This window comes from Hemibagrus wyckioides, linkage group LG18 (genome assembly GCF_019097595.1).
Source record: "Hemibagrus wyckioides isolate EC202008001 linkage group LG18, SWU_Hwy_1.0, whole genome shotgun sequence".
Taxonomy (NCBI): Eukaryota; Metazoa; Chordata; class Actinopteri; order Siluriformes; family Bagridae; genus Hemibagrus; species Hemibagrus wyckioides.
Genome location: NC_080727.1, coordinates 23,214,614 through 23,230,410, shown reverse-complemented (window position 1 = coordinate 23,230,410; position 15,797 = coordinate 23,214,614). Strand labels below are relative to the sequence as shown.

At 40.1% G+C, this 15,797-nt stretch overlaps 2 protein-coding genes across 2 annotated transcripts; both read left to right on the top strand.

Moving 5' to 3' along the window:
• Positions 1–1,858: 1,858 nt before the first annotated feature.
• On the top strand, positions 1,859–2,830 carry LOC131368742 (odorant receptor 131-2-like). The gene has a single exon (XM_058414825.1). The coding sequence runs from the start codon at positions 1,859–1,861 to the stop codon at positions 2,828–2,830; it is 972 nt and encodes a 323-aa protein (XP_058270808.1).
• A 3,108-nt stretch (positions 2,831–5,938) lies between these two features.
• LOC131368741 (odorant receptor 131-2-like) lies at positions 5,939–6,910 on the top strand. Its single transcript, XM_058414824.1, has one exon. It carries the CDS (start codon positions 5,939–5,941, stop codon positions 6,908–6,910), a length of 972 nt encoding a protein of 323 aa, XP_058270807.1.
• Positions 6,911–15,797: the final 8,887 nt, after the last annotated feature.

The following is a 15,797-nucleotide window of genomic DNA, read 5'->3' as shown; positions in this document are numbered from 1 at the left end:
ATTGGGAAGCTTGGCAAGACGTTTGTGTTTCAGTTTATCTCAACAATGTTCAGTGGAGTTGAGGTCATGGAACTGAGCAGGCCACTCAAGAGCTTCCACACCAGCCTTGGCACACCATGTCTTTATGGACCGCATTTAGTGCATAGGAGCATTGTCATGCTGGAACAGGGTTATGTCACTTTGTTCAAGTGAATGAAAATCTTAATTACACAGCATACAAAGATTGTCTGTACCAATTATGTGCTTTAAACTTTGTGGCAATGGTTTGGGGAAGGTCTTTGTGGGGTTGATGGTCAGGTGTCCACACACTTTTGGCCATGCAATGTAGGCTGTGTAGAGAACACTATAACTATGTTTCAAATGTCTTTTAGCTTTGACTTACTTGATTTAATAAATAGCAATATCAGTAGGACACAAATTACTATTTGTGGAATCACCCATGTCTACCTGTTTCTGGAAGATGTAGTATGAAACTTCACAAGACTTTACTCTGTTCTGCATTATATGGCAACAATCAACATTGAAGACTCAAAGCTGTTGTTCAGCTACGAGCAGATCTACTCGTATTCAGAAAAGAACATTAACATGTTATTTCATATGTTAAAGGTTTAGCTACTATACAGAGTATTTCAGATTTTAGCTTTAACACTTCTGTATGCAATGTTAGTGCTATTGCATCTGTTGCTTATTTGAGTTTGTTACAAAAAACATGGAACAAAAACGTCCATAAAGACATATTCTGCATTTACATTACCATTCTCCCTACACCACCTATGACTTAGTAAAAATCCACATCTTAAATTTCTTAGCTACATATCATAAATTATCTCTATGATTAAAAACAATCACTGTACTATTAACTTGCTGACACACATACACACACACATGCACACACTTGTTCAATTTATACACCCACAAGGGATGTAGTCTGGACCTGTGGAGGCTACAAAAGTCCAGAAATGCAAGGTTCTTTTCTTTTTGCTGAGAGACCGGCAGCTGGCACACATGAGAGTCTGAAAGTCTGTGGTGTTTTTTCTATCTAAATCCAGGTTTGATATATGTCTTTCAGACATAGAAATGCAAATGTCTTATATGGGTCATTTTATGTTTTGGAATTCTATTTCAAGTTTCAAGATTTACCTCTTTAAAATTAAACTCCATTCTTTAAAATAATATTTTACCACTGTATGTAGAAATGTAAGGATTCAACTATTCAAAAGACGTGTTAACCCATCTTAGATAACAATATCTCATTTTTTACAAGGTGTCTTTGCTGACAGTGGCTGCACTTTGCTCTTAAATGAGGAACAAGGTTGAAAGGGATGGCAATGATTGTTTTTTTAAATAGCAGAATTGGTTTTGTAGATTTTGTATGTTTTATTAATGTTTTAAGTTATTTATCTGAAACATGCACATATGCTATATTGACAAAAGGTTGTGGACACCTGATCATTCATGCCTGTATGTGCTTATTGAACATCTCTTACTCAACATCTTCCACACCAACCTTGGCACACCATGTCTTTATGGACCCCATTTAGTGCACATGATCATTGTCATGCTGGAACAGGAATGAAAATCTTAATGATACATTATACAAAGATGGTCTGTACCAATTATGTGCTTCATACTTTGTGGCAACTGATTGGGAAAGGCCTGTATATGAGTTTTAATGGTCAGATGTCCACATTCTTTTGGCCATTTAATGTAGGCTGTTGTACAGAACACTACATATATGTTCCAATGTCTTTTAGCTTTAACTTCATTATTGCATGTTGTGGTGTAATTACCCATGTCTACTTGTTTTTTGAAGATGTAGTATGAAACTTCATAAGACTTTATTGTTTGTCTGCAGCATATGGCAACAATCAACATCACAGACTCCAAGCTGTCGTTCACCTACGAGCAGGTCTACAAGGTGGACTTTGATGCTACCACTGTGACTAAAATTGCGGTGGCAGTTTTGATGTCTCTGTTTTTTGTTTATGTAAATGGAATCATGCTTTTTGCTTTAGGAAGTAAGTCTGTGTTCCATGAAACACCCCGGTACATTCTGTTTGCCCACATGCTTTTCAATGATTCCATCCTCCTCCTGGTCACAACTATAATGTACTCTATGTCTCTTGCCCTTGCCAATGTAGCCAGAGCCTTCTGCTCACTATTAGTTTTGATCTCCACTTGCACTTTCCAGAATGCTCCTTTGACCCTGGCTCTGATGTCACTGGAGCGTTATGTGGCTATCTGCTTCCCTCTGAGGCATTGCACTGTCGCCACACAGAAAAGCACAGGCATTGCTCTAGTAATCATTTGGTTTGTCAGCTCCCTGAATATTGTTACAGATATCATGTTTGATTTAGTCACTGATCCAAGCCAGTTACTTAAGATAACATTTTGCACGAGAGAGAAACTTTTTGTGGCCAAGTGGCAGGCCGATAAGACTCAAGGATTTGATCTCCTCTTTTTTGTATCTGTGACAGTGATCATCCTTTTCACTTATGTCAGCATTATGATCACAGCCAGGTCTATTTCATCTAATAAAGAATCAGCTACAAAAGCTCATAAGACTGTGCTTCTGCACCTCATTCAGCTAGGCCTGTGCCTCACCTCTTTTCTTTATGCCACCATAGAGAGAACACTTTATATGATGACTGGGAGTAGTAGCTCTCTTTTCATACATTTACGCTATCTGAATTTTCTCATTGTCTTGATTCTTCCCCGCTGCCTGAGTCCACTCATCTATGGTCTCAGAGATGATGCCGTGCGACCCTTATTCAAATATTATTTGTGTTATAGCCCACACAAAATTAAACCTGCAGTTAATGTGGTTTGATCAAAGGGGCAAAAAGTCTTGCTAAGCCAGTGAATCACTCATACCATGACTATCAGATTACATCGAAGTAAAACGTATTCAGAAAAGAACATAAACATGTTATTTTATATGTTGAAAGTTTTCCCATATTCACATCATGCTCATGTACCCTAAAATGCCAGATCCCATTGAGAGAATCACTGATTATAATGCTCCCAAACAATAAAGAAGGAGCTGCAATAATACAACTTAAATTACACCATGTGGATCAACCTGTCTTCTCTCCAAACGTTTTACAATATTCATGCATTAAAAATTTAAGAGCATGACATATGTTGTCTAAGATAATCAATGAAATGTATTTCATTTTCCATGCATTTTTTTTCCCATTAGAGAAAATCAAAGTTGTTAATGAAGAAAAGGAAGCAAAATAATGTATAGATTCAAGTTCAGTTAAGTTTTAAAACAGTAGTTATTGTCCCAAAGAAACTTTACAGAAATCTGAATTGAGTTGTATTATGTAAAAAAAATCATGTTTGCTTACTAAAGGAAGAACTCTTTTCAATGATTCGTGTCTATTAGCACATAGTGATTTGCATATTTCATGAAGTGTAACATTACTGGAGATGGCTTTGCCAGCTGTTAGTATTTTAGTGATAAGTTCAGATTTTAGCTGTAACACTTCTGTATGCAATGTTAGTGCTATTGCATCTGTTTCTTGTTTGAGCTTATATCACCAAAAATTATGGCATTAATGTCCGTAAAGACATATACTGCATTTATATTACTGTTCTTCTGTAACTAAGGATGAGTAGGGTCCATGTGTGGTATAAAGAGTTTAATCAAGAAGGCAAACAAAGCAGAATCAGCAGGCAGAGGCAAAAACGTAAAAACAAGAAGATGAAAAGGAAAGCAGAAGATGAAAAAACAGAAGAAACAGGCAGAGGAGCAAACAAACCAAAAGGGCAAGTCCAAAAAACAGCTGTACTCTAAGAAACAGAAAAAAGGTTATACACAATAGCAAACAATGGCCATAATGCAAGACTCGGTACATAGTGGAACACAACCAATATTCTGTGCCATAGCGTTGGTGTGCACATGTTTAAATGTCAGTAATGCCAGAAGTAGGATGGCAGAAGTGATACTTCGCAAGTCTCAGAATTCGGGCGAGGATTTCCTTTGCTGGGCGTGAGGAGAAATAGCAGGCAATGTTGTAACATCTCCCTATACAACCAATGTCTTAGTAAAAGTTCACATGTCTTTAATTTTTCTGGGCTCATAATAATGGACAATTAACTTGGCCTATTCAACCATTAGAGCAACAGTGACGTCTGGCAGGATGTTTGTGTTTCCGTTCATCTCAACAATGTTCAGTGGAGTTGAGGTCATGGAACTGAGCAGGCCACTCAAGATCTTCCACACCAGCCTTGGCACACCATTTCTTTATGGACCGCATTTAGTGCACAGGAGCATTGTCATGCTGGAACAGGGTTATGTTACTTTGTTCCAGTGAATGAAAATCTTAATTACACAGCATACAAAGATGGTCTGTACCAATTATGTGCTTCAAACTTTGTGGCAATGGTTTGGGGAAGGTCTTTGTGAGGGGTTGATGGTCAAGTGTCCACACACTTTTGGCCATGTAATGTAGGCTGTGTAGAGAACACTATAACAATGTTTCAAATGTCTTTTATCTTTGACTTACTTGATTTAATAAATAGTTACAAATGTAAGTAGGACACAAATTACAATTTGTGGTATCACCCATGTCTACCTGTTTCTGGAAGATGTAGTATATAACTTCATAAGACTTTATTCTGTTCTGCAGCATTTGGCAACAATCAACATTGAAGACTCAAAGCTGTTGTTCATCTACGAGCAGATCTACTCGTATTCAGAAAAGAACATTAACATGTTATTTCATATGTTAAAGGTTTAGCTACTATACAGAGTATTTCAGATTTTAGCTATAAAGCTTGTGTATGCAGTGTCAGTGATATTACATTTGTTGCTTGTTTGAATGTTTTACAAAAACATGGAACAAAAATGTCCATGACGTAGTAATAATTCATGTAGCTTAGCTTAGCTACATATCATAAATTACCTCTGTGGTTAAAACAATCACTGTACTATTAACTTGCTGACACACATACACACACACACATGCACACACTTGTTCAATTTATACACCCACAAGGGATGTAGTCTGGACCTGTGGAGGCTACAAAAGTCCAGAAATGCAAGGTTCTTTTCTTTTTGCTGAGAGACCGGCAGCTGGCACACATGAGAGTCTGAAAGTCTGTGGTGTTTTTTCTATCTAAATCCAGGTTTGATATATGTCTTTCAGACATAGAAATGCAAATGTCTTATATGGGTCATTTTATGTTTTGGAATTCTATTTCAAGTTTCAAGATTTACCTCTTTAAAATTAAACTCCATTCTTTAAAATAATATTTTACCACTGTATGTAGAAATGTAAGGATTCAACTATTCAAAAGACGTGTTAACCCATCTTAGATAACAATATCTCATTTTTTACAAGGTGTCTTTGCTGACAGTGGCTGCACTTTGCTCTTAAATGAGGAACAAGGTTGAAAGGGATGGCAATGATTGTTTTTTAAATAGCAGAATTGGTTTTGTAGATTTTGTATGTTTTATTAATGTTTTAAGTTATTTATCTGAAACATGCACATATGCTATATTGACAAAAGGTTGTGGACACCTGATCATTCATGCCTGTATGTGCTTATTGAACATCTCTTACTCAACATCTTCCACACCAACCTTGGCACACCATGTCTTTATGGACCCCATTTAGTGCACATGATCATTGTCATGCTGGAACAGGAATGAAAATCTTAATGATACATTATACAAAGATGGTCTGTACCAATTATGTGCTTCATACTTTGTGGCAACTGTTTGGGGAAGGCCTGTGTATGAGTTTTAATGGTCAGATGTCCACATTCTTTTGGCCATATAATGTAGGCTGTTGTACAGAACACTACATATATGTTCCAATGTCTTTTAGCTTTAACTTCATTATTGCATATTATGGTGTAATTACCCATGTCTACTTGTTTTTTGAAGATGTAGTCTTCATAAGACTTTATTGTTTGTCTGCAGCATATGGCAACAATCAACATCACAGACTCCAAGCTGTCGTTCACCTACGAGCAGGTCTACAAGGTGGACTTTGATGCTACCACTGTGACTAAAATTGCGGTGGCAGTTTTGATGTCTCTGTTTTTTGTTTATGTAAATGGAATCATGCTTTTTGCTTTAGGAAGTAAGTCTGTGTTCCATGAAACACCCCGGTACATTCTGTTTGCCCACATGCTTTTCAACGATTCTTTCCTCCTCATGGTCACAACTATAATGTACTCTATGTCTCTTGCCCTTGCCACTGTAGCCAGAGCCTTCTGCTCACTGTTAGTCTTTATCTCTTCTTGTACCTTCCAGAATGCTCCTTTGACCCTGGCTCTGATGTCACTGGAGCGTTATGTGGCTATTTGCTTCCCTCTGAGGCACTGCACTATCGCCACACAGAAAAGCACAGGCATTGGTCTAGTAATCATTTGGTTTGTCAGCTCCCTGAATATTGTTACAGATATCATGTTTGATTTAGTCACTGATACGAGCCATTTACTTAAGATAACATTTTGCACGAGAGAGAAACTTTTTGTGGCCAAGTGGCAGGCCGATAAGACTCAAGGATTTGATCTTCTTATTTTTGTATCTGTGACAGTGATCATCCTTTTCACTTATGTCAGCATTATGATCACAGCCAGGTCTATTTCATCTAATAAAGAATCAGCTACAAAAGCTCATAAGACTGTGCTTCTGCACCTCATTCAGCTAGGCCTGTGCCTCACCTCTTTTCTATTTGGCATCATAGAAAGAGCACTTTACATGCTGAGTGGAAGCAATAGCTCTCTTTTCATACATTTACGCTATCTGAATTTTCTCATTGTCTTGATTCTTCCCCGCTGCCTGAGTCCACTCATCTATGGTCTCAGAGATGATGCCGTGCGACCCATATTCATATATTATTTTTGTTATAGCCCACACAAAATTAAACCTGTAGTCAATGTGGTTTGATCAGAGAGGCAAAAAGACTTATAAGCCAGTGAATCACTCATACCATGACTATCAGATTACATCGAAGTAAAAACGTATTCAGAAAAGAACATTAACATGTTATTTCATATGTTGAAAGTTTTCCCATATTCACGTCATGCTCATGTACCCTAAAATACCAGATCCCATTGAGAGAATCACTGATTAGAATGTTTCCAAAGAATAAAGGAGCTGCAGTATAACTTAAATTACACCATGTGGATCAACCTGTCTTCTCTCCAAACATTTTACTCGTGCATTAAAAATTCAATGCATGACAGCTGTTGTGTAAGATAATCAAAGGAAATGTATTTTATTTTCCAAGCATTTCTTTTTTCAGTTGGAGAAAATCAAAGCTGTAAATAAAGAAAAGGAAGCAAAATAACGTATAGATTCAAATTCAGTTAAGTTTTATAACAATAGTTATTGTTACAAATAAACTTTACAGATATCTGCACTGAAATGGATTATGTCAAAGAAATTTATCCTTTCCTAGTAAAGGAAGAATTCTTTTCAATGATTCTTGTGTCTACTAGCACATAGTGACTTATTTCATGAAGCTGTTACTATTACACAGAGTTGTTCAGATTTTTGCTGTAACACTTCTATATGCAATGTTAGTGCTATTGCATCTGTTGCTTGTTTCAGCTTATATCACCAAACATTGAGGCATTAATGTCCGTAAAGTCATATACTGTATTTACATTACTGTTCTCCTGTAACTAAGGATGAGTAGGGTCCATGTGTGGTGTAAAGAGTTTAATCAAGAAGGCAAGCAAAGAAGAATCGACAGGCAGAGGCAAAACATAAAAACAGACAAGAGATGAACAACCAAAGACTTGAAAGAAACAGTCAGCAGAGCAAACAAACCAAAAGGCCAAATCCAAAAAAGAGCTATAATCTAAGTAACAGAAAATAAGATATACACAATGTCAAACAATGGCCATAATGCAAGGCTCGGTACATAGTGGAACACAATTGATACTGTGTGCCATAACATTGGCGTGTGAATGTTTAAATGTCCGTAATACCATATGTAGGATGGCAGAAGTGACACTTTGGAAGTCTCTGAATTCTGCTGAGGGTTCATTCTGCTGGCTATGAGGGAAAATAGCGGGGAATGTTGTAACAGAATCCCCCCTAGGAACACCTCCCAGTGTTCTCCTTCTTGGTCAGCCTCAAGGTCTGTGAGTTGGCCATCAGGATGTGCCTGGTGGAATTCGGCAATTAAGGACAGATCTAATATGTCATTGGGGTTGACCCATGATTGTTCCTCTGGCCTGTATCCTTCCCAGTTCACAAGTTATTGCAGTTATCTCCTTCTTCTGGAGTTGATAATGGAATATAGGCATATAGGCAGGGGCTCCATCGGTATGTCACTGGGTTTACTTTTTGGAGGATTTTGAATGGGTCAACATAAAGGGAACTAGGCTTACAAAATGGGAGTTTGAGGCATAGGTTCTTGCTGGACAGCCAAACTCTTTGTAATGGCTGGTATTTCAGGTGTGCAAACTGCTCGAGGTGTACATGAGTGCTCTCCCATACCTCTCAGCTCCGGTGAAACTAGACATCCACTGTAGCTATATTCGAAGGATCCCTTGACCATGGGTACATAGAGGGCTAGTAGCCTAGTACACATTGGAATGGGGTGAGACCAGATGAGGTACTAGTGAGGGAGTTCTGCGCATATTCTGCCCAACGGAGGAATTTGCTCCACCGCTATTGTTCCCTGCTATAGTAGGTATGTAGGTATTGTCCCAGTTCTTGGGGAAAGGTGTTCCACCTGCTCGTTTGATTGAGGGTGGTAGCTGGAGGTGAGATTGCTGATGCCCAGTTTGTTGCAAAATGCTCTCCACACATGTGAAGTGAACTGCACCTGCCGATTGGAGACTACATTCCCTGGAATGACATAAGAATGAAAGACGTGTTCAAATAAGACTGTGTCTGTTTCCATGGCTGTGGGGGATTTTATTCAGTGGAATGAGCTTGCATGTGTTTGACAACCAATCCACTGCTACAAGGATAGCAGTAAATTACACCTGGCTATGTATGTAACCCGGTTCCCTGAGAAGGGAATGAGATGCTGCGTTATGACTGACGCTATGGGAACACTTCATTGAGGATGTTTCTCTGTGTGTCTGAATCTCTGTGCACACACGCAAATTTAAAGGCTCCCATTTGAGGGAACTCAACGCTGCATCATGCCTGATGCTATGGGAATGTCAATACCCATGCCACCACACGGCGGTCAATGTCTGTCCCAGTATGGAATCATTTTTTAAGAGTACGCATTGGAATGGCCTCTGGGAAATGAGTAGCAGCACACAAGTGTCAGCAAATAACAATTGCCAGAACGGGTCTTTGGTAGGGGACCAACACAATCCACTATTATATGCTCAAAGGGCTCAGTCTGAATAGAAATAGGCTGTAGTGGTGCAGGTGGGATGATCTGATTATGTTTACCTACTACCTGAAGTGTGTGACAGGTTTGGCAATAACATGCTACATCACCCTTCATGCCTGGCCAAACAAAATACTTCAATGCCCGCAAGTAATTTTTCCGAACCCCTGCATGTCCAGAGCAGGTATGGTCATGAGCCAAGTTTAAAACCTTGTTTATAAGGGAACAGGGAACTACCACCTGGAACACATCCAGTCGACCATCTGTATGACTGGCAGGGGACCATTTCCTCATTAAAACCTGATTCTCAATACAATAAGCAACAGGATAGTTCATCAATGCAGATTTCTCCACGACAGATTCAAAACAGTGAGCCAAAGAGGGGTCTGCCCTTTGAGCAGCAACTAGCTGGTCACGTGATGTTGGCACTTCAACATCTGATACATTAATAACACTGCTGTTATCTTTAGGTGATACATCTGCAGAAGGTTTAGAGACATTTTCTATCAAATCCTCCTCACGACATAAGAAAGAATCAGACAAGTCTACCACATCACCCAACATTGTCCGCTGGGCACGCAAGTAGGGAACACAGAAGGATACTGGACAGCAACATCGGGATTGTTATTCACAGGCTCTGACACCACTTCAGGTAAGGAATACATTTTGCTGCCAGCTATATCATTACCCAGAATGAGGTAAACACCGCTGACCGGAAGAGCTGAACGAACAGCAACCTTGACCAGACCTAAGAAACCATCAGTTTCCAAATACTCATTGTGTAGAGGCACACGAATTACAGTCAGTTCAATGCCTTGAATACATCACTGCCTGCATATGACGCTTCTGAAAAGGGTAATACACTCTCTAATACAAAAGACTGAGCAGAACCAGTGTCTCTCAGTATCTTAACATGATGCTTCACGTCACCAACACCTAATGACACCTGGCCGGAAGAAACAAATGATTCAAATATAGGCTCCACAGTAGGACTGGGTGCAGAAACTGAAAATACATCCACGGCGTTAACCTTCTTGATTGGAGCTTGCTGTCTTGTACTTTTACGTTTTAACATGGGACACGTAGCAATTAAATGTCCTTGTTCATGGCAATAAAAACATTCACGAATGTCTGAAGGTGAACCAGTGGATGTGCGAGTCTGTGAAGGTTTACTCTTTAATGAGCACAATGACAGGTCTTTACGAGGGGAAGGGGCAGTAAACACAGTTTTATGCGTCAGTACAAACTCAGCCAGTACAGCGGCTTTAGACAGTACATCAATCTTCTGCTCATTCAAATACACTACTAGCTGGTTGGGAAGACAGGACTTGAATTCTTCCAGCAAAATCAGCTCTTTAAGCTGTTCAAAGGTGCACACACCACTCGCCGAACACCATTTCTCAAACAGGGTGGATTTCTCGCGAGCGAACTCAACATAGGTTTGGCGGTCTTCTTTACCAGAGTTTCTAAAACTCTGCCTGTAAGCTTCAGGCACACGCTCATATGCGCAAAGAACAGTAGCCTTAACAACTTCATATTCCAGACTCAGAGAGCTGAGCAGGCTTCTTGTGCTTTTCCTGACAATTTACATTGCAATAACAGTGTCGACAAACTTCTAGGCCAGTTTAACGTTGTGGCTATTCGCCCAAACACAGAAAAATAAGCATCAACTTCGTCTTCTCTAAATACAGGGACTAAACCAACATGTCGGCTAACATCAAAAGCAGGATAGCTTACCGGTGAGGTTGGGAGCAGAGCAAGTGGTGACGCTGGTGCGCTGGAGACATCAGCCCCGGCGGGAGTAGGGGATGCTGCTGCCGGAGGGCAGAATTTCCGTGGAAGGGGCACTGGCGTCCAATGCGGAACAGCCATGTTGAGCTTCCTCCCTTCCGCATCCAACTCCTTCTCCCGAACGCGCAGCAACTGCAACTGATATTCCTGCCACTTTATTTCCAGCTCTTTCAGAGCCATCTGCATTCCGGGATCTAATGAGCAGATCCGAGGCTGCTCAAAGTAGGCTTCATCAACCCACCAACCTCCAGGCTCCGGATTGGCACCTGCAGCGCCAGAAGCCTGAGGTGGCCGAGTAGTGACACCTGGAAGCACCTCCTATTCAGGTAAGATCTGCTGCTCCACTAATGCCTCATACAGCACAGCTTTAACCTCCTTCTTACTATTGGCCCACGGAACCGAAATATGAAAGAAGTCGGCTATAAGTAGCAAATGGTCTTTCCAACACTTATCAAATTCCTCTAAGGTCAGACACAATGTAAATGTAACCAAATCAAATGCTGCCATACTCTGAATACCGACCTAGCCGCAGTATTAATCAAGCGAAGGGAAAAAGGAGCACTCAACCTGCGGAATACTGGAAAAAAGAAAAAACAAAAAAAACTGGAAGCGCCAAAAAAAAAAAAACCTCCCCCTATTCCGATCCCGGACGAGCCCCCAATTCTGTTACGACCCAGTCTAGGGTTGGGACGCACAGCGTGAGAAATGGCACGGGGTTTAACATATATATGTATGGGATGGACCAGACATAGGGAGAGTAACGACACACAGACAGTGGTGAAATAAAGTGGATATATTATAAATGTAGCGATATACATACACCATACAGTGAACCGGAGAGGACTTCAGGGTGGACCAAGGCCAAAATAACAAACAGAAACCCTCTGGGTAGAAGCTAGCTAACCTACACAGAAAAAACAACAAAGACATTTACCTTCCTTAAACTCCCTACTGAGAAAACAGAGACAAAAATACCCACTCCCCAACAAAAATGGCACACACCCCTACTACCGGTTAGATATACAAAGTAGCAATATTTACAAAAATATATATACGACCGAGGCAACCAACACAAAAATAGGGCATGGATCAAACTCAATGTCAAGACAGGCAAGGATCAGACCGGATTAGCAAAAGCAACAGCAAAACCATGATACAGAACACAACCACCAGATTCTAATGAGCAAAAAGCTGCCAGAGCTGGCCTCCATCCTGGCTTTATAGGGTCGCCATTCCTATTTGGAGGTGGAGTAGCTAGATCATCTGGAAAGCCCGGGCTGGAATGCAGAGTGGACCATCTGCAGAGGCAAGCACAAAACACAGGACAGGACACACAACACAACCCATGCCTCCCGGGTTGAAACAGCATCTTGAACTTGAACATCTTCAGTGCACAGTTCAAAGCTGCAGGTCCAAAATTGTCTTTCTTGGGAACAACAAAATACCAGCTAATATTAATAATGCGCAGAACTTTCATTGAATGAGATCTCTGTATAAGCGGAGCTGTCAGCCACGACATTGCAGAAATAAAAACAGTTTTTAAAACTGGTTAGGCTGGTCAGGACAAAAACTGATTAACATGGAAAATAACTGATTAACATGGAAGAGTCACCCCTCCCCACACTACCCTGGTTTGCATTTGTATAGCTCACTGTAGTCATTTACATATGAAAGCTAAACCCAGGCCAAGGTGATAGGAACACGGGGGGGTCAACTGCCAAGCCTATTCCACGTCAATTTTTGGCAGTTCCCAACAATTATCTGTGCTGCCTGCACATTCCTGTGAACAGTCGTTAACCTGAAATTCTGTGGCAATTTACAGTGTCATTAACTGACGTAAATCACACTTTTCATGCAGTGCAAGTGCAAGCTTCTGAAACCAAAGCGGGGATATCGGCGTCAGGGAGAGGACAAGAGAAAGGGAAAGAACTGTCTCTTGTTCTGCTTCTGCCAACTAACCTGTGAACTCCTCTTCAGCTGACGTGGGACCAGAGCCACGAGGCACAGAAACTTGGCCAGAAAATACAGCTAAGCAGGATGGAAGCTTATGGAGAGGAAGCCTCTTGCAATGCACACAGCCAGCTCTCTCAAGAGCCAACCGGAGCATGCTCTTCTCCCAAACAAACGTCATGTGTGTCGGTCTCCATGATAAAATGGGGGCACCGATGTATACACCTCATACACCTTAAAATTCTTGCTCGCCATAACATTTCTTATATATAATATCTTTTAAATATCTTCTTTTTCCCTAGTCTACACAGGCCAGACAAACAATCGACACACATACACAGAGAGCTTCCTGAAGACAAAGAAGCTGGAGTAATGTGATGTAGATGCCCTTTTATGGACTTATTGGCATGTATTCCCTTTGTCACGTGTCCTATCTGAGCCTTTAAATTGGCATGTGTGCACACAGAGCTTCAGACACAACTTACTCAATAAAGTGTTCCCATAGTGTCAGTCATGATGCAGCATTGAGTTCTCTCGAAAGGGAACCAGTGAGAAGTGCGGAGATCATTGACAAAATTCACTGGCAGATGTGCTCATGGGCGTCAGGATACAGGGAGAGATTCTAGGAGACCTGCCGGTAACTGACAGGGGCTATGGACTTGGGCGGAAGTGGGACAGGCATCCCAATAAGTATTAACATCAGTGGCTAGGGAGGGCCACCGAAAAACATTGTAGAGAAGTTGTGTAGTTCACTGAACACCTGGGTGTCCAGTACTGTGAGCGGTGTGAACCCACTCCATGATTCGCTGGCATAGGGCAGTTGATACATATTTTCGTGTTAGGGGACATTTGGCAGGTGGTTCCTCGGCCTGTTTAGTTTGACGAATTTCCTCCATTATATCCCAGCATATAGTAGCTAGAATGATGCAGGGGTGCAGGATGGGTTCAGAATCTATTTCTTTGACCAAGGATGGTAGGTAATGACAAAGTTAAAGCTGGTGAAGAATAGGGTCTAGCGTGCTTGGCGTGGGTTAAGTCACCTGGTGCTCTGTATATACTTATGGCCAGTGAGTGGCCAATGTTTTTTGGGGTCTCCATGGATTGAGAAAGCATGACCCCTCTCCTGCAACAGGAGGCATCCACTTCCACTGTGAACAGGCGATCTGGGTCGGAGTGTTGTAGAATGGGTGTGGTAGTGAAGTGGCACTTTAGTTATTCAAAGGCCAGATGAGCTGCCTCTGACCATTGTAGCTTTTTTGGATTTCCTCAAAGCAAAGCTGTGAGATGGTTACATGTACTGTAACCATCCGCACCGAGCTTCCTGACCTGGACACTATATACAGCAAGCGGTGCTGGACCAAAGCCAGGAAGATTATGAAGGACCTCAGTCATCCCAACAATGGACTCTTCTCTCTGTTGAGGTCAGGGAAACGTTTCCATTCCTTGAAGGTGAACACAGAGAGAATGAGGAGGAGCTTCTTCCCGCAGGCCATTCAGGCCCTCAACCAGTACACCTACAATCTGGACTTTCTGGACTTACCCCCACACGACATAACATTCTACCTCATCTGATTGTTGCACATGCAATAATTGCACTACTTTGTACTCTGCACTACCCTGTACACACAATAACACTCACACTGTACATCTTTTCTGTACATCTTTGTGTGCACACTGCACTGACACTTTACTCCCTGTTCAATTGGACATTTATATTTGCCTTATATATACATCTACAAATATATTTATATATTTATCTTACATATGCACACTGTACATACTGTATTCATTTGCTAGACCATTTCAAAGTTGACCTTTTTATCTACATATATGCATATACTTTACATTCTATATATTATAGTCTACACATATATTTACTTATATTGTTTTATTTTTCACATATACTATATATATACTATATTGTACTGTATTATATTAGTGTATTATATTTTTGTTTTTATTTTTTTTTATATTTAGTTTATATAGCAGTTTTATATTTGTATACATTATATATTATATTACTATTATTATTATTTTTTTTATAATTATTATATATATATTTATATTATATACATATATATTTATATATACATGCATAGACATATATTTGCATATGCATATCTGACACTTGACTTTCAAGTTATTTTCTTTTGTGATTTCCACCATTTAATTTTCCCTACTTTTCCCTATATATTCTTAACTATATCCCCTATTTTTCATGTCCTTTAACTTTTCTTTCTTTTCTTTTCTTTTTTACTATTTCTTTTTTATGTAAGACAGTCGAAAAAAGCATTTCACTACATGTCGTACTGTGTATGATTTCGTATGTGACCAATAAAATTTGAATTTGAACCTCTAATGAATTGTCTGTTAAAGTTTGTGAACCCCAGAAAGCATTGTAATTCCATGATGATGGAAGGAGTGGGCCATTCACTCATGGTACTGACTTCACTGGAGACCATTTCTACACCCTAGTTGCTGATAAAATACCACAGAAAGGTTATGGTGTGTTGGTGGAATTCACATTGAGTAGTCATTTCAGTACCAGACTTTTCAATGTGTTTTAATTAATGTATTAAAATGTCTCCAATGTAAAGTATGATACAGTAATGAGATCTTTAATGATTTCATTAACAAACATCTGGAAAACTGCTGGTACATTAGTGAGCATCACCAAGTACTCATAGTGACCGCTGGTTGTGAAAACTGTTTTCCATTCATCCCCTT

What these genes read in the sequence shown, in the direction of transcription:
- LOC131368742 (XM_058414825.1), top strand. Translation starts at nt 1,859, where the DNA reads ATGGCAACAATCAACATCACAGACTCCAAGCTGTCGTTCACCTACGAG.
- LOC131368741 (XM_058414824.1), top strand. Translation starts at nt 5,939, where the DNA reads ATGGCAACAATCAACATCACAGACTCCAAGCTGTCGTTCACCTACGAG.